The 19,683-nt window shown below is 44.1% G+C and overlaps 1 protein-coding gene across 2 annotated transcripts in view; it reads right to left on the bottom strand.

Moving 5' to 3' along the window:
* The window catches only part of SND1 (staphylococcal nuclease and tudor domain containing 1), a 422,576-nt gene that overhangs the window by 139,374 nt on the left and 263,519 nt on the right, over positions 1-19,683 (bottom strand). For both annotated transcript variants that reach the window (XM_047695928.1, XM_047695929.1), the window contains exon 15: positions 14,285-14,426. In XM_047695928.1, the coding sequence (XP_047551884.1) occupies positions 14,285-14,426 (142 nt within the window). The remainder of the gene's footprint in view (positions 1-14,284; positions 14,427-19,683) is intronic.

The raw sequence follows: 19,683 nt of genomic DNA, 5'->3' as shown, positions 1-19,683 counted from the left end.
CTTCTAAGCCTCTGTTTTTTCATTTGTGAAATCGGGACTGTAATGATATTCACCTAAAAGGGCTGTGGTAAGAATTAAATGAGTTAAACCACAGCATAAATATCTATTAAGTTAAACCTATTATTATTTGAGCTTCAGACCTACAAGGAACCCTAGAGAAACCAAATCCACTCCCTCAACCCAGTGAAAACACCTAAGGCCCAGAGAAGCTATGTGACTTATTCAAAGCTAAGTGACTTTGGGGACAGTTCTAAGTCTTAATCCAGTTCTCTGGACAGATACCCAGTTTGGTGTTGTTTGCTATTTTAGGGCTGCTGTGGCTCTAGCACTTATTTTCTATGGGAACAGAGTTATTTTGTTTTCCGAATTTTAAAATAAGCTAATTGAGTGTTAGCCCAGAAACTTCAGTGTTCGTTCATTCATTCACCCAAGAACTGTCCACTGAGCGTTAACTCTGGGTCAGGTGGTGTGTTAGGGGCTGTTACAGGGTTTCAGCAGCTAGAAGACAGACAAGGTCCCTGCCCGCAAGTATCCTGCATTCTGGCGATGCAATGCGTCACAAAAGGGCAAATGAATACACCAGGTAATGCCAGATAATGGCAAGTGCTACAAAGAGAAGAAAAAGTTGACACAAGCGAGTGAGTAGAAGTCGGGAAGGCGGAAGTGTCTTACAGAGGCCTCTAGTGTGGGTTTTTCTGCAGTTTAATCTCCAGGAAGATGACATTCTAACGTTGGTTTCGGCATATGCATACATGAATATGCATAAGTACATGTGATAAGAAGAAATTAGATGAAGTGGCATCACCCTCCGAAATTTCACTCTGGGGCAACTGTATCAGAAATAAACACGCTAGCCATTATGACTTTATCATAATACATTTTTTCTAGTCTTCAGTCTTACCTCCCTGGCTCTGCTAGTGCAGATAGGTCAGTGAAGACAAAGGGACACCAGAGTAATCAAAACAAAGTTCACATCACTCTTTTTTAGGTGAAGTTCATTTCTCTACCCTCTGGAGGTTAGATGCTTAGCCCCTGAAATCTGTGCTATGGTGCCACGAAATTCCTGCCCCCAGAACAAGCTGAGGGGATCAAAGAGCTATTATTAATGTCTCAGTTGAGGCCAACTGAGGGAGGGGATGGTGGCAGAGGCGGGCCACTCAGCTCTGCATTCAGCCGCCTTCGTACACAAAGGGGCCATTGAGCAGGCGCCACAATGGATGGCTGAGAAGAAAGTCCGAAGGAAAGCATACAGAGCCCCTCACACAGACTCGGTCATTCATCACCAGGCAAGTACCAATATCTGGGAACAGCAATCTCAATTTCTGCAAAACCTCCAACCTGCAACAGCTGCTAGTGACTCTGGTGGGCGGCTTTGCTGCTTACGCGAGTTTCCAATACCAAGCCCTGGACTGGATCCAAGTCGACATTCCTTAGGTTAGAGACACTCTGGCTGCAGCGAGCAGCAACAATGGACTTCACAGCTTATAAAGCAGCTTACAAAGGGCTCCCGTGTATTTCAAAAAGCACTTCAGATAGCTGGTGAGAGAAGCTATCTTGCACAAACGCATTCAAGCAGTTTATTCCTAACCCACTTAATTCAAGGTTTCTGTCAGAAGCCGACGACATAGTGGAGGCAGGTGCCAAGGAGTGCGAGAGGGCTGGATGGCGGGGCAGCTGGGGGAATGCAGGCAGCCACAGCCCTCCTCTCTGGAGCCCCAGCTTGGCGGGACGGGGAGTGACTGGCAGCAATTAGCCCTTCACCTGGATAACACAAGCAATGAAGGCACGAAAGACAGTCTGTGGGATTTCTCGGCTCTTTAGTGAACCGTCTGTCTCAACCACTTCCACCAGCATTGTTAGGCGGCATTTACAGATGCTACTGAATGACCACTCTGAATGCCCTCTAGATGCCTGCCACCATACAACCAAACGCACCTTCATTGGACGGCGCAGGTGACTCCAGTCTCAGCACCCAGGCTCCAGGGATCCAGGCACTTCCCCATGCGATCTGTGTATACCTTGGTAGACACAGCTTAGTTCATGGAGAACAGTTTTGCCAGGTAAAAGGCACAGAGACTAAAAGAAGCTAAAGACTAACAGAAAACACTGAGGCTCAAAGGCCCATGGATCTGGAGCTGGGAGCTCACAGAAGCCACTCGGGTGCACAGCAAATAAGAAGTGTGCCAAACAGGGACAACCTCCACGGAAGAAAAGGGATACAGGGTAGGTAAGAATTCTTTGTTAATTTCATCTTATTCATGACCTTTGCGAAAGAACTTCATGAGTGCTTTTGTTTTTGGAAAAGGAACTAATGTAAAGCTGTGAAGGAGAATCATCCCTGAACTCTTATAGGCTTTGTGGAAGAACCCCTCACAGGACTATGGGCCCCTCACAAGACGGCAGAGCCCATGTGAAGATCTGACGCCAACATTTGTAGTGCTTCATGTGGGTTTCTTGGAGAACACTGAATCAAGCAGATTTCCAGGTAAGAAATTATTACAAGATGAATGAATAGAATTAAAGAAAAATATATAGAGCTGTATCAGATGTGAAGTACAATTTGACACTGGAAAAAAGTTACTAACCTCCCAGCAGTCATTCCAATAGGTAAGACCTAACTGCTAAGGGAATAAAGAGTAAATACGACGTGGCAGTGTTTACTATGAGGCCATTCTCATAGCATGAAATGGGTCAACATGAAGAGTAGGTTTAAAATGCTATTAACCCTGTAATTTCTTTTATTATTGTCTGAAATGCCATGTGGGGCAATGACACACCTTAATGGGATCAGGTTCTAAACTAACATATCTGTACTCAGATCATTAAGCCTCAAATGCAACTCCTCACGTTTTGGTTATTCCAGCAGCTAATTTGCAGAACGAGGACTAAATGAGAGAAGGTCTTTAGTGAGAAGGTGTGGGGTAGGGGGAGAAGGGGATAAAATAAAAACTGTTTGTGTCAGTTGGAGAATTTCTGCTTGCTTGCCCAGAATGCACGATTTCCAGTGTGACTTCCCTGGATTTTTCACGATATTTCAAAAGTCAGACTTCACCAAATGAGAGGGTCCCTGCGACAGAACTCAAGAGACCCAGAATTTCAGATCACAGAGAAACAGCACAATGGCATGAACGCAGACCTATCTGCCAGAGCTCTGCCCCTAATCTGCTGTCAGAAACCATCCAAAGCACTGGCTGAGGCTAATTTGCGCACGCCTATGCCGAGTAAGGCTCCACTCCAAGGTCCATGATCCACGGCTGGGCATTTTTCGTTTGGTTCTTGTGATCGAGATGCTGAATTCACCATTGGACAAGAGCAACAGTTCCCCCAAGAGGACTGACTGAACTTTCACTTAAGCAGCTCACCTCCCATCCGGTCTCGTGCACGCCCGTATTAGAGTATGTGCTGTCCTGCAGTGCCATCTAAATGCTTCTTGTCAAAAATAAGCCCCTTAAGGTGTGCAGTTTCCCTTTCTTCCCCAAGTAGGTGCCATGCAGTGACAGCTTTAATAGATACCCACTGATGAATCAACTCTAAAAAAGAGGGATGGAAGCATGAATCCAAGCAAGAACAAGTACCCTTTACCATGTCTTCTGACAAACTGGACTGTGGAGGAGAAAATTCCCTCCTTTCTAATCAAGGCGCACTGCCTGCCAGGAGCACAATGCGAAAGGGAAAGATGGCCACTCTACGCAATATGCCTATTTTGATACAAAGGTTTGGGTTGTCATTAGCACTTCCCAATCAGAGCACTCACAAATAGGTCTAAACTTGGAACAGAATAAAAAAAAAAAAATCCCCATCAAACAATGAGATTCAAGAGTGGAAAAGAAACAGCAGTTTGCTGAAAGAGAGACGAAAATATATCAGGGCCCTAGAGGAGTTATTTCTGAATTCCCTGCACATACGACATCATTCATGAAGAAGGCAATGGTACAAATATAGCATAAATGTCGTCTGCTCTAGCTTGTAATTTAAAATGCAAATGCTAATGAGCGAACTGGTATATCAGTGGAGTTAATAACCGCATGCCTAGCACAGGGGCTGCATCCAAAACACACACAGAGAAGAGACAGACACCATGTTCCAATTTAAAAATAAAAACACCCAAATTAACCCTAGAAAAATCACTAGCAGATGTACAAGCTCAGGAAAAGGAGGCACACCAGGGCAGGGAAATGGGAGCTTCTCCACCCGTTGTAGACTAAGTAGCCAATTTAAATAACTTCCTACATACAGTGAAGGTAAGCATGGGAGTTACTAGGGTTTATTCAGGACTACTATTGTAAAGCACAAGTATAATGAGGAAAAACTACAGAGAATCCACAAAGCTTAGACAAATTTTCTCCAAAGCCCACTTGGAAGCCTAGAAGCCAACCCTGAAGGGAGCCTTATGTCCAAAAATCAAAAGCCACTGATGAGAGACCTCGTTTATTTTATCATAGGTAAAGGGTGGTTAACAAACAAACAAACAACAAAAGCAGCAATAGAAAAAACCCCAAACTTACCAAGTCTGGATTAATGTGGTAACTTAAAAAAATGGGGAAAAGCTCTGACGAAAAAACATGACAGAGAATGCAGTTGTGTCTCAGACGCCTTCCAGATATGAAAGGAACTTCTGTGAATTGTTTTTCCTCCTACAAGTTCTGTGCTTGGCAGGCCTACATCAGAATCTGGGACCAATCCCACAGCACTGAGTCTAAGTGCAGATCCTTGGGCTTCCTCAGAGCCCCTCAGGCAGGAGGCATCAGGACATGCAACATGTGGCCACTGGTTCTCTCCAGTTCCTTGAGTAGAAACCTGTGGTGCCCACTCAGGGGCAGCAGGAAGGTGTGCCAGGGCCAGCTGACCATACTGGGCACCCAGTGTGTTCTAATTCTCATGTCAGTGCCATTCACTGAAATTTAATACAAAGGACCAGGCTTAGACTGGCATAGACAGCCCACCAGGTTGGGGAAGCCTCAGGAAAACTTTCTGAAAGGAATCCCAGGGGAGCAATGGTCTAGGGTTTGGGGGCAAAGATAGTTTTTCATGATGAGGAACTCTTTTTTTAAACCCAGTCATATTTCGGTTTGAAAGGGGGATGTGAGAGGTGGTTCCCATAGCAACCAGGATTAAGTCTTATAGGCAGTGTGCACTGTTCACCCTGGGGCTGCCCATTACCAGATTTCAAAGCATTTCCCTTTAATTTCAAATTACCACACAATTTACACTCCCTCTCCTGCATCCAGGTCCTGACCTTTTTCCACTATTAGGCTGGTCAAATGAACACCCCACAGGCCAGGGGTAGTGGTAAGTAGCCCGATCCTGGATCTGCTGCTTGCCACGACTACTACTAAATGGCTGCTGACAGATGCCAACAGGCTGACAAGATGACAACGAGAGATCCACACTGAAATGGATTTTTCCGGAAAAGCCACACGATGGAATTAGAAGTGAGGTATCTGGCCATAACCAGAGACAGGCACTGGTACTGGAAACCCACCAGCAGAGAACAGTGATCGGATTTCTGCAAGCTTCCCATTCCCTACCTGCCATGCGCATGACCTGGAAGCCCAAATAACCTTAAACAGACTCAGAAAGAACTGTCAAGTGGGAGGGGAGGAGAAGGAATAGACGAGGGCTTCTGGGGAGAAAAGCTCTGGGGTCTGACCCTTCTGTACTACTCCACTGGCTCTTACTGGCTCTGCCTGATTCCCACCAGGAGTATTTTTTCCTTCATCTCAACAAACAAAACAAAGCAAAACAAAACAAAAACAGAAAAACCCCCAAACCAAAACCAAACCCTCAAAAGCATCAAGAGTAAAAAGCAAGAAGGCAAGAGTCCAAGGATTTGAGAGGAAGGGCTTCTTTTCATTCTGACCCATCCATCCAGATGGAATGAATGGGCCTGTCCAGTAACAGCTGAGGAGAAACCAACATCTTTCTTTTCTTGGCACAGAAAACCCAACCAAGATGGTAAGGGCTGAGCACCATAGTCAGGAGGCTGGGCCCCACCCAGCAGTCTGAAGGGCTCTGAAGGCGGCACGGCTGCCACCATGCTTCCCTTCAGCGGCAGGTCCCACTTGGGCCTCGGCATCTCCCTCACCTCCAGGTCCCCGCATCACACCGAGACGAGTAGGCCCATCTGATGGAAGTAATTAATCGGGAGGCAGGAGAGCAAGAATTTGTCTTTAAGAGTTTTAGCTCCGGGCGCCTGGGTGGCTCAGTTGGTTGAGCGACTGCCTTCAGCTCAGGTCATGATCCTGGAGTCCTGGGATCGAGTCCCACATCGGGCTCCCAGCTCCGAGGGGAGTCTGCTTCTCCCTCTGACCTTCTCCTCGCTCATGCTCTCTCTCACTCTCTCTCTCTTCTCTCAAATAAATAAATAAAATATTAAAAAAAAAAAAAAAAGAGTTTTAGCTCCAAGGTCTGTGACTGCCATTAAACCATGCTGAACAAATCTTATTTTTATTGACGTCTTTATTTATTACTCTGACTCAAAAAGACAAAACAAAACAAAACAAAACAAAATAAACGGCTCCTGAGCAGATCAAATCCCTGGCTCTGGACCCTGAAACACTCCAGTACGTCCTGGGAGTCTCCTTTGATTCCTACTACTCACTATTCCTCAGGTCATGGCATTTTGAGGTCTCTTACCATCCTGGTCACTCTCCTCTAATCCTTGTGTGGTTTGCAGATTCCCTTCCCAAAAGGGTGGTCCCCAGAGAGAAGATCATACTCCAGGCCTGCCCTGTCCTGGGCTGGACCAGCACTCACCCCACCCCTCTCCAGATGCTATACCGCTGGCTTAGAGACAAGGATGGCCTTAGCCTTTTGGACAGTTATCACAATATATACTGTTATTGTTTTATAAAAATCGGAGTTGTTTTCATTTACATGGTTTTATTTTATTTTATTTTTTTTAAAGATTTTATTTATTTCTTTGACAGACAGAGATCACAAGTAGGCAGAGAGGCAGGCAGAGAGAGAGAGAGAGAGAGGGAAGCAGCCTCCCTGCTGAGCAGAGAGCCCAATGCGGGACTCAATCCCAGGACCCTGAGATCATGACCTGAGCCGAAGGCAGCGGCTTAACCCACTGAGCCACCCAGGCGCCCCATTTACATGGTTTTAAAGGCATGTTTCTCCTACCCTTGCCTTCTTAAAAATGTATTTTGTTTCTTCTTTACCTCAATAGAGGTACATTCTTTACCTCAATAGACACAACTACTTTGCTTGAAGCCTGGACTTTAGGTATTTCTATATTCCTAGCAGATTGCCCAGTGGAAATACATTATTAAACAGCCATGCCACTGAATGACCCACAAACATGACGAGGCTCATTCTGGGGATGATTCATGATCGAGAGATGGGAGATAATCGGGCCAGGCCCACACTTCATCCACATGACGTGACCAGGGGTGGCAGTACAGTCCACGTGCAGAGACAGCAGCAGAAGGCAGGGCACTGCATGCTCAGCAGCAGAAGAGCAGAGATTTCCACGCCCAAACAAAGGCAGAGTGAGAGGAAAATGATTGATGAGTGCATCCATTTCTTTGAGGCTACTCTTCCTGAGAACTAATGATACCGGCTAAGTTGTTCTGCCTAGTAGAATCACACCTAGCCTGCCAAAAGAAAGTGTTCCCAATCTTGGATGCTCAAATGCCACCTCCCTTGTGAAGTCTTTGCCATTCCCCAATTAATTGTTCTTTCTTCTGCACTCCCATGGTATGTTGCTTATACTTTTCATAACTCCTTTTTATCTTTCCTTGTTCAAGTTTTTCCTATGGCTGTCTACACTACTCGGCTAAAAGCTACTCAGGAAAGCAGCAACTGTCATATTAATTTATGCATCACCCACAATCCACCTATCAAAGACTACTTTTTCTTATGGTGGACTTGCAAAATCGTGGCCTCATTAAAAAAAGGCTCCCCCAACCTGTTTATTGTGCTAATGCTTTCCTAACAAGTGATCTGCCAGGACCTCCTGACATGAAGGTAATTCATAAAATTCATACAATGGTATCTTTAAAAGTGAAGACTACAGCTGCTCCAGGAAAGTGTCATGTCAAGCTGCCCATTTCTGGTAATGGGACCTGACTAAAAGCAAGTAGGTGGTGGAGACGGAATCAAACTGGCAAGTCCCAAGAGAAAGAATACCCCACTTTACAAATACCCATTAAGTTGCAATTCAATTAAAGCATCTGAAAGGAATTCATAAGTATCAGCAGACCCTGTAATTGCTTAATTAAGGATAGAAGCCCAGCAAACACAACCACATAACTGCCTGATTCATTAGCACCTCGTGATAGCAGAATGGGATTTCTCACTTAAACATACATTGGCTTTAATTGTGTAATTTGGTTAGGCCCTGGTAATCAATGGGGATCCACCATTCCTGGGGCCAGGAGATGGGGAGGATATTCCTGTTCACCTTCTCTCTCCTCTCTCATTAGAAGTTTTTGGGCTATTGAAATAGGCAGTTGATATTTTTATTAGGACTTGCTGGAGAAGAGGTGTTAAAATCAAAGAAGGACATGAGATACTTTCCCAAAGGCACTTGGGTGGAAGGACACACAGCCGAACCTTTAGTTTACCCATCATGCACACAACCACCGTCAAAATTTACCAAACCCTAGATACCTAGGACCTTTTCCTCTCTGTATCCCTTGTCATAATGCAGCTCTAGTAGGGGAGTTGTAAGCAAAGAGAGAAAGAGAGGAAAAAATTGAAAAAAAAAAAAAAATGCCAAAGGGCAGGCAAAGGGAAGTCTCATTTTCTAGTCTTGTTTCATATGACTAGGTAACTGGTTAATTAGAAGTCACCTGCGGTGATCTACATGGGAAACCCCTGCCAGGTGGCTGCTGCCTTCTAGGTGATTTGTACCACGGGATCCAACCAAGATGACTGACATCCACCCCCTGCACACTCTGAACCAGCCTCAGTTCCTCATTCTCACACATACTGCTGTCCTAGCTTGAGGAACATGGAAATGCAAATGGGGTGGGCTCAGTGACTCAGCAGAAGACATCAAACAATTGATACGAGACTACTTAGATTACTTTGCACTGAAACCTCAAATTATTCTCTTCCAATTCAGGCAGCTGGTTCCCAGGCAAACTCGATCCCTGCCTCTGCACAGTCAACGGAACTACCTCCTGGACTATTAGCATGCCCCAGACACCCTAGAGCCAAGATAATAATTCACAATAAGGAAATGTACTGTGAAGGTCATACCTAGCACTGGGACACACACTCCATGCCCAGTGGTGCTGTTAAATAAAAATGTGAACCAAAGGCCAAGTGATATGCAAATACATGCACCTCAGTATTCCTTTAGACAAGAAATGAAAATGTGAAACACGTGGTAAGTGAAAATAAGTAAAAAATAAAGACCGGGGGTAAACTGTTTTTGTTCCAACGGGAGGAAAAGCATGGGGGCACACTAAATGCTAGATGAGGAAAAAGGATGCTTTCAAACAAATGTGGGCGGCCCAGGGATCCTGGCTTCCCTATGAGCTCAGGACACGCCCCGGCTGGCCTCTCTGGCTGAAAGAAGTCTACACAGGAGGCCACAGTGGCAGGCAGCGGGACCGTCAACCGTCTCTGTTCTGATGCTGTAAGGTCACCTGCTCACCGACCAAACCTAAGCCAGGTGCTCAGAGGACTAAAGGGCAAGAGCTTTCAGGAGGCACTGACCTGTCAGCTACAGCTGACTTTGCCCAGCCCCACCTGCTATCCCATCTGACCAGGCAATCATTCCACATACAGGGGTGCAGGAACCGTGACAGAGAGGCCAGCTGGCTCGGGCCAAATGCCACTCCCTATCAAGCTGTGGGGCCGTCTGCCCAAAAAAGGCCACATAAAAATGGAAAGTGTCCACCCCACCTTGAAGTCCAGAGGGCTCTCTGAAAGGCTGGGATTAATGAGAGCAGCACATACGGGATTGCTGAACAATTATCTTGACTTTCCCCTTGAGAATCACAGCCCAAACTCCCTCCTGGCTGCAGATACACATCATTTCCAGCAGAATGCCATTTGTCCACGATGTAGAGGACACCCCACAGACACCTGCAAAGCTGTGCCATGAGGGTCACTGTCCAGGTGAAACACCCTACAATGTGAATGCCGTGTCTCTGTCTATACTCGCTTTCAGTGTTCGTTGTAGCTGATCTCAGAAGACCAAGGGACCCTCCTCTAAGGATACTGCCTCCATCCTGTTCTCTAGCCATTTTGTTCCTACTGTCTCCTTTAGCTCATCGCTCTGCCAATCAAATCCTTACAGCCTTTCTTTGTTTCTTCTCCTCAGGATTCAGACCAGTGCTTCTCATGTTCCCTATGATACTTTCTCACTCCATCTTTTTTATATCCTCATTTGCCAAGAAGATTTTGTTGCGTTGTACATGCTGTAATTGGTATTATGAAAACAATAGGTATACTGAAGAGCTTTACCAACTCAATGCCATATTCTGCTGCAACCTTAAGAATTAGTTACAAAAGTACTCAAGTTGCTGAGATCCTTAGAATGTTACTGTGACCCCTTAGCTTTCACTTTTATGCATTCCTTTTGCATTCTGTTAGAATTTTGTGACAAGCGCTCTATTTTTGATTCTGCTCCTCATTTCCCACATTTACATCCTAATCGCCTGTAATCTGCCTTTAGCTGAATCAACTCTGATGAAATGCACTAACAAAGGTCATCTGTGACTTACTAATTTGATAAACAGTATAAAATCATTTCTTAAGTTTTTACTGACTTGATATTTTAGGTAAAATCTGACATTGCCAACTCCTTGGACTTCTTTCTTCTCTTGGCTTCCTAAACATTACTTGTAGGATTCTCCGCCTAATTCTCCAACTACCAATTATCCGTTCCTAAAACGTATACTTACTTTGGCGTTGCCCTTGCTGGTGGATATCCTAGTCTGCCCAAACAGTCAAGCCTTGGGCGAGTTACTTACCCTCCTACACTCGATGTCACTCTCTTTTCTGACCAAAAAATCCAATCATTCCCTGAATCATCAAGTCTTCCTCCTAAATACTTTTCCAACCTCTCCTCTTCTTCACTGCCAGATTTTAGGCATCTCATCCTCTTGCTTCTGTACCTACTTTCTCTGCTTCCAGCCACATTTATTCCAATGTATTCACCAAAATAAACTTTAACACAAGTGTGAGCATGTCGCTCTCTTGCTCAATACCCTGAGTGACTCTGAGGGTCCACGGTACATCCTGTGTGCATTTCCAGCTTATTCCCACACCAACCCCTCCCTCCTTATACTCCACCAGTACCAAACAGGGCACAGTTACCTGGACACACCAGGACAGATCATACCTTTACACCTTTGTACATGCTGTTAACCTCTACTTAGAATGTTCTTCTCTATCTATCTCCTTTTCCCCTCCTGTCCCAACACTGCCAACTCCTACTTTTCCTTCAAAAGCAGCTCAGGGAACAGCTCCTCAAGGAGACAGCCCTGACTTTCCTTTAAGTAACTGATCACTCCCTCCTCTGTGTTGCTTCTGTGCCCTATAAAGAAGTCTCTCACCTAGAGCCCAATACTGCAGTCTGCTTACATGTCTGTCTTCCCTCCAGACCTTCCAGAGACCTAGGACGATGTCTTAGCAGGAAGCAAAGTTCCTGCTTCTAAACTCAAAGGGAAAAGCTAGTAGCCTTCCTATCAGTGAGCTTTCTGCTCATTTAGGAGGAGGCTAGAAGAGCAACTTTGCTTGATTTATTTCCACTGAGAGGTCAAAGTCTCCATGGTACAGCCACAGCTACGTGCAAACACACTGTACAATATACCACTGCACATAAGAGTTAAGAAGAGCTCTAGTGGGGCACCTGGGTCGCTCAGTGGGTTAAAGCCTCTGCCTTCGGCTCAGGTCACGATCCCAGGGTCCTGGGATCGAGCCCCCAGTCGGGCTCTCTGCTCAGTGGGGAGCCTGCTTCCCCCCGCCTTGCCTATTTGCGATCTCTGTCAAATAAATAAATAAAATCTATAAAAAAATATATAAAAAAAAAGAAGAGCTCTAGCTATGAATTCACCAAGTCATCGTGAGGAAGAGGAAGGAAACAGATTTATGGATAATCTACTTCATGGCAGCCTTGTTCTGAACCCATTAACATCTCATTAAACACGCACAAAAATCCTAAGAGGCAAGAAACACTTTCCAGTTAACTGACGTCTAAGCTAAGGCTTCAAGAGTAAAAAACCTCCTTAAAGTCACCTGCTTGTGCAGAGTAGAGCTGTGATTCAAACTGAGGTCTGTGTGCTCTTACAACTTCTCCCTGTCCTGTATCCTTGCCAGGTTTCTAAAGAAATTAGAAGATGCAGAATATAACTACACATAGTATGGCAGGAGAAAAATGTAAAACCTTATATTTTGCTTCGGTAATTTATGTTTCAGAATAGAAGTTAACTCGGGCGCTATCTTTCGAATCGCTAAGCTTAGAATAATACCAAGTACACACAGGAACTGGGTGACCAGGCAGTGTTGTGTCTGAACCTCAGTGGGTTGGAAACTGCCCCAGTGAACACTTAAGCAACACATATTCTCTACATATAGAGTAGGACAAGGCCTTTCTGGCAGTTGGCTGAAGTCCAAAACAGTCAAGCAAGACAAATGCTCCATGGGAAACAAAGTAAAACCAGAAGGGTTCTGCAGAACTCCAGCCAGGATGGGTCTAGCTCTGAGCTGGTTCCGTTCAAGTAGTTTTGAATTTAAAAGCCAGACCTTCAATGTTTTCTTTCCCCTATAGACTGGTGGCCAAGTTTTCCAGAAAGAATCATACTTTTTCTCTTGTTCACCTCTGGGATAAAGCTCCACACTGCCCAGAGGATACTTTTGTTTTGTAGATATAGAACAAAGGACAGGTTGTTACTTCAAACTCTGTAACCACAGGAATTCAATGGTAAGAAACTTCTCTTCTCTGGAAATCTTCAGTAAAGGGCACAGATGACATCTGTCACACACTGCCACAATGCCCCTCAGTTTACTACGACACACCAATGTACAGCCCTCCAGAATGGCATGGATTTGTTTGGCCCTTCCTTTCCGCAGCTGCCCCTGAACTTCACATTATACCTCAGTCAGTCCCCTCAGAAAGCCTGCAGAGCTGTGCAGTGTTCGTTAACTTCTTCAGAGTGTGAGACAGCCTCAGACAGTGGTGGCCCAGCCGCAGCAGAGAACATCACAGCCATGTGTTCAGTGAGTGATTTATCTTACGTAACAGCCCATTTAGTTAGGGCCTGAGGGAGACCCTCATCCAGAGAAGAAACTATCAGGGCCTTCTAGGAAAAGGAGGCCGAGGCAATCTGGCAGGGGACAGCAAGCATGGCTCCCGTTTCTCTTCCCCCATGGCAAAATCTATTCAAGAATCCCAACAGAAGGAGTGCTGAGGGAGCAGGGTCAGCAGAAAAGGCAATGTGCATGGTAAGAACACAGCAGAGTATCATGTCCTTTGTTGAGTGAGTGAATGTTTGTGTGTACAGGAGTGGGGTGTGGGGTGTTGAAGTAAAATGAGTCTGTAATGAAGTTACAGGAGTCTCTCAAAGACTACAGTCTCTGTGAAGTACTGACTGGAAATAAGTAACTTTATTCTCAGCCGTCAGGGAAGAAATAAAGCAGCCTACTCCTAGAAGGCATAAATGTAAATTGCTCAAAGAACACAGTTCATACAGTCTTGCTGGCTTGTGATATATCAAGCTACTAGAAAAGATAGGATAAGAGAGATGCACATTCAGTCAGCAAAGAAAGGGTGGCTTGCCCCAGCACGTCAAGCTTAGTGCAACAGAGAAACACTACAGATGCAGAAGCCTGGGAAGGTAATGTCATAGTTTGACAAAGGATCTGGATCCTAATGACAGCTGCAAAGAATAAAAGAGAGACAAACCGCACTGCCCAGGGAGACATAAGGGAAGGGTGTCTTAGCTCCTCGGTGGACTACCCAGGACTAGCATGGCAGCAGTGGTCTACCCCAAATGGGAAATACCGACTGTGAGAATTCCATCATTATTATTTTTCTTTGTCTGGAATTCCCTTCACTTGGGCTGTGAAAAGATACATGTTGTCTTTCAAGCTGCTCTACTCTAATGCCCTGTGGTTGGTAGAAATGAGGAGCAAAAGAGGGCCCAGTGCTGGGTCTGCAGTGACAGAGAGATCAAATCTAGCAATTTTGTGTTCACATCTCAATTAGACACTAAACCACCTAGACTGGTTTGAGGTCTCATTGGAGGACATGTGACCTCCAGGCATGACCTCTGAGCTCCAGGAGGAATTATTGGAACATGTAACACGTAAGACTTACCTGCAAGCAAGAAGGTGATAAGGCAAGTTTCCTTTGGCAAATACAGCTTGAGACGAGAACCACTGAAGACATATTCCACTACAGCTTCAGAACGACCTGCCCGTTGAAGGAAGGGCAGAAACTGCTTTGCTTTTTGGGTATCCTGGTGGATGAAAGAAAAGAATTGTTAGAAAAAAAGTAGTAAAATCTAAGGATATGATTCTCTCTCTGTACTAGGGCAAAAAGTCTGGCAAACCATAGAAAGCTTGGCACATAACTGCAGAAAAACAGATAATCCTGAAACTATGACAGAGGGAAGATAGTCATGTGACTTCCACAGAAGAAACAGAGTTAATCTGAAATTTCCAGAACATTCTGTGTGCTTCCCACTGTTCTTTTACTATGCACTCCATGAATATACAAGTTAGGAAGGTGCTTTGAAATGAAAATTTCATTCCTCGTGGGTTGCAAAAATGGGCTTCTCTTCCTTCAACAAAATCGAGGGGGAGAAGACTATATCAGCCTTTCATGGAGGTTAATTTAACCTTTAATTTTCATTAAAAAAAAAAAAAAAGCCTCCCAGGCTGTGTTACATAAAGCCCCTTAAGCAGTTCACCTTTAACCTTCAATGGCTTTTGTAGATTCAGAGCTCACTGTTTGTGAACATCAAGAGTGCAGTCTTCTTTGGGTGCCTATATAGAGAGCCTTGGTCTATGTGCTCTTCAAGGGTGAGTTGGAACCTGAGCAGACTGTTCCTGTTCCCAGCCTGGGAAATCTCTAACAGTAAGACATACTCAGTGGGGACCTATTCCACATCATGTCAGCATGAACAATTACAGAAACAAGAAAAACACATGAAACCAAGTAGCACTTTAAAACTTTTTTCCCACATAAAACACAAAGTGCATGCTCTCTACCCTCAAGGGTAACCAGACCACGGACATTTTGAACCTCCGAGCTCTCAGCTAGGGAGCTTCAAATCCTTTCAGGAAAGCCTTCAACCTAATGAAACAGATGACAGAGTAAGCAAGCATCAAAACATCATAGTGCATGTGCTGGGCGAGTAGTCAGGGCACATCCAAATTTCCGAGGTTTTCAGCTCAGCCAGCAGAACTGTAAACTCCCTCTGAGGACAGCGAGCTCTGCATACTTCCCTGACTCCTGCGACACAAGCAGTCCGCACTCTGCCAAGCGCTTCCTTTCTGACTCTGCTCCTAGCAACCAGAGCTACTGTATCTAAATTAATGCACATTAGATAATGAAAATTTAACAAGCCATCAAGTATTTGAGAGCTTTCACAGCAGCCAGAGGGGCTCCTCTCATTCAGAAGCAGTGAGGTAGGCTGGGATGAAAACAGTATTTATAGTAATGAGATTCATCCTTCCCTTCAAACAGATTCTCAGAGAAAAGGAGAGACAGTCATCCATTCTCAGCGTCTCTAATGGCACACTGGTAAAAAGGTAAGGTAACAACAATGAGCTTTAGCGAGTTGGGAACTCCCCCGGTGAACACTTAAGCCACACATATTCTACTCTACATATACAGTGGGACAAGGCCTTCCTGGCAGTTGGCTGAAGTCCAGAACAGTCAAGCAAGACAAATGCTCCATGGGAAAGAAAGCACTACCTGATTAAAATCCTTTTGCCACACTAGTCTAAATCTGGGACATTATTCATGAGCTGAACCAGTAAGTCAACAACAATTATCAAATTGATTATCGGAAATCATGAGGCAACTTAATGTCTCTGAAGAGAGGGCCTTTCCCCTCAAAACTGCAGTAATCTATATTTTTCTGAAACAGACTTTTGCTCACTGTCATATGGATGTAATTATCTGGAGAAAAAAAAAAAGGTGCTTATAGGAGTAACAGCACACATACACATAGGTATTAATATAAAAAGAAAGTTATAGCAGATTCTCACCCTATTTTGCTAAATGATTACTTAATTTACCAAAAGAGAGAATTTCTCAGACTGGGAACCAAGGAGAAATGGAGGCACCTTACTATCAGCCATGTAAAAAAAAAAAAAAAAAAAAAGTTCCTGACTCTTCCTGAGTCTCAATCTACAATTTAATAGTCCTAATCCAGAAACAACAACATATGGGAAGATAGCAAAGAGTATATGACATGCCACTGACTATGACAAAGATTAGAAGTGAAAGCCAACCATGACAACTGAAGGCATGATGACAAATTTCAAAAGCCTACCACAACTGTCCATGTTTACCTCCAGAGGCCAAATTGCAAGATAAGACATGGAGCTCCCTCATCGTTCCAAATGCTTGAAGATGATATGCCTATGAACCACCTGCTAAGGTCAAAGATACAAAATTTTACCCAAGTTCATAGATTTTTAAGAATAAAAAAATTCTTATCAAGTCAATTAAATTGAATGTAAGCACCAGAACATGTCAGCTCTTTCAAACTCTATCACAGGCAGACAATGGTGTCCGTCTTCTGTCATCTCAAGCGCTTCCCCTGCTTGGCATGTTCCTTTCAACACAAAAATTCTTGAAACCTTTAAAATTTGTCTCTGTGGCTCCTATGAAAAGACTGGCAAGTCAGACTGACAAGTTCCCTCCGGTGATGGAGCCGCACATCAGTCCCTGCTACTTTAACTATGGAATTTATTTATTTTAGGAGTTTTGATTGTTATGACCATAAAATTAACTGAATATGGTTAAACTGATTTGTCTTCCAAAGAGCCCATGCGCTTCAGTCTCTGACACTCATTTCGAAGTTTCAACACTACGTAAATAAGAGAAAACCTGATGATGAGGAACGGTGTAATAGAGAGCAGTTTAGCTCTGAAGAACTGAAGATGCCAGGTGCATCTTTAGGACAGTAGAGCGATCAGGTTCAAATGACAACATTAAGATGACATCTGAAATTCTCCGATAATCCTGAAGCAGCACCTAGTGAGATTTAGTGAAATCAAAGATTTCTTTATAACCTTATAACTCCAAAAGGTATTTTAAAATTAAAGATTAAAGGCCTCAGATTTAAAGAGATAACAACACTGAGAACTTGAGGCACAGGAGGCTCATTTCAAGGCAGACTATTCAGTGTCCAGTATTTCTGTCTAGAAATCTAGTTGCAGACACTCTCATCCTCAGGTTTTCCATGCTGTGACTCATGTAGGTGAGGCCTGGGCATCTACTCGCCACAGTTTTCCCCATGACATTGGTTCAAGGCTTTGAGAATCCAAGCAGATAAATTAGCTATGGTTTTCTGCACCAATATTCCCCTCCACTGGTGTAAATAATCAAGAAGCAACTGTACTTCTGAGCAGGTAAGTCTTTTTTTGTTGCACTGCTAGTTTTCACATTACCTGTGCTCGAAAACAAACCTTACACATAAGTATTTTCCTGTAATCCTAGAGAAGCTAATTTAAGGTTGCATTAGCTACATTTAACTTGCTATTGTGGATGGCATCTCTTTAAGGAATGTTTCTGCCTCCTCAATGCACCTTGAAATTGAGAAAGTAATGGTGCAACAAATGTGCCTGGGGTGACTTCATTTCAAAGGATGCTAATATCTATACCTCACATTTAGTGGAACAGGGCTTGGAATGACCCCGAAGAAAGGCAGGATGATCCTTAGAGAGAGGGAAAGGTCGTAAAGGCACCTTAATTATACACTCCTACTCTGTTCTCACTTCCGGCCTGTTAGGCCAAACCTTTTCCAAATGCAGACTGCATGTGTCAACGCCTATACGAAATTCCCTTCAGCAGGTAGATTGCAACCTGTCTCTACAAAGTACCATGTGTAAGTATGCACATGCTGAAAATAATTTAGTAAGATGAATTACCAAGTTTGGAAGAGTGTGACAACTGAAGGCAGAAGAGGGCAGGGGAAGGGCAGGGGAAAGGCAGAGGAAGCAGAATCCTTACATGGCATGCACAGGACCAAGGTCCACAGCATGCTACTTAGACACACGTGTCCTCTGCATCCTAGAAGAGCAGAACTTATATAAATCAAAGTTCTGTGAATTCTGGAACAGGATTTAGGCTGTCAGTTTGTACTTGATGTTAGCAAAGTGAATTTTTTTATTTTTCCACTGAAAATACCCATAGAGTAGGCATAAACATAGTTTACTGGTGAGAAGCAAACATCACAACACACAAAACAGCACAGGGAAATGAGAATCAGAGTAAACCTATTAGTTAACCATTAATCAGGATTATCACGGGCAAGTCTCAAAAGGGAACTGTTAATAATGAAGCTCACTAATTAGTTTTCATCATCACAATCACTCTTTGATTAACATCATAGCAAAAAGAACTAAAAACAAACACATGCAGAGCTTATTAGGGTACCATGGGGGTGCTCTGCCAGCACTTGAGAAACCACACTGGGAAGAGGCCCATCACACCTGACCAGGCTGCCTGGCACTACAACCGTGTCCCCGCATGGCTGGCTCCAGCAAAGCCCGAAGGTTTCTCCCTGCCAGCGCTGACTATCCTCTCCATTGGCCAGCCTCAGGCTAGGCCTCCAGAGCACAATGCTGTTTGGATCCAACCAATTTTAATGCCGAAGTGGCAGAAGCTCTGTGTACAAAAGAACACATACAAAGGGAAGGAAAGAGCAAGGAGATCAGAACTAATACCTAAGGATAGGCCCCAAACACACTCGCTTTTTAAGTTGTATTGTGACAACTCATCATAGTTAGTAGATCTTTTCAGGGCTTCCCAGACCAGGAGGATTTTTCCCACAGCTATGTGGAAGGCAAATCAGAGTACATCCTCTATCAGAAAGGCAAAAAAGTCATCCACCACTCCGCGCTCTTCCTCTTTTCCACAGCCTGGGCTCTATGGCCCCCACTGACATTTGAACACACAGAATGAGGCTCTGAGTCTCTGTGAGGAACCAGCTGTACAGCATGATCTCTTAATATATAATATATCACACAAATAATATATATATGATATATTACATGATATACATAAATAAGATAATAAGATTAATATATAATATAAATCTCTTAATATAAATGGGACCTTGGAGGGAGATGCTTGAGAATGCCCTCTAGCTCCAACATTTACCACAAAGCACTTAAAAATTTGAAACCAACCTTCCCTGGCTGGTTGTCAATGTTTCATGGAGAGGTGTGTGTGAGCAAACTAGGGACGGAAACATCAGTGAGGTGCAAGTTTAACAGGAATGAAGTAAACATAGCAGAGAACCTAGAGAAAAACACTCTGACTGAAAACATTACAAGGAAACAAGAAAAAAAAAAGGTGCTGAAGCTAGGCCATCAATAATCTTTCATTAAGTGCTGTCTATAGTTTTATGGTTTCTCACACTATTTACTCCCTTGGCACAGAACCCCACTCAGGCCTCCAACATGTGGAAGTGTAGGAGAAACAATCTTTCGTGCTTTGGGTTCCTCCACTCCTGAGAGCACGAATCAAGAGGA

The sequence above is a fragment of the Lutra lutra genome, chromosome 11, assembly GCF_902655055.1.
Source record: "Lutra lutra chromosome 11, mLutLut1.2, whole genome shotgun sequence".
Lineage (NCBI taxonomy): Eukaryota > Metazoa > Chordata > Mammalia > Carnivora > Mustelidae > Lutra > Lutra lutra.
This window is presented reverse-complemented; position numbering and strand designations above follow the sequence as displayed.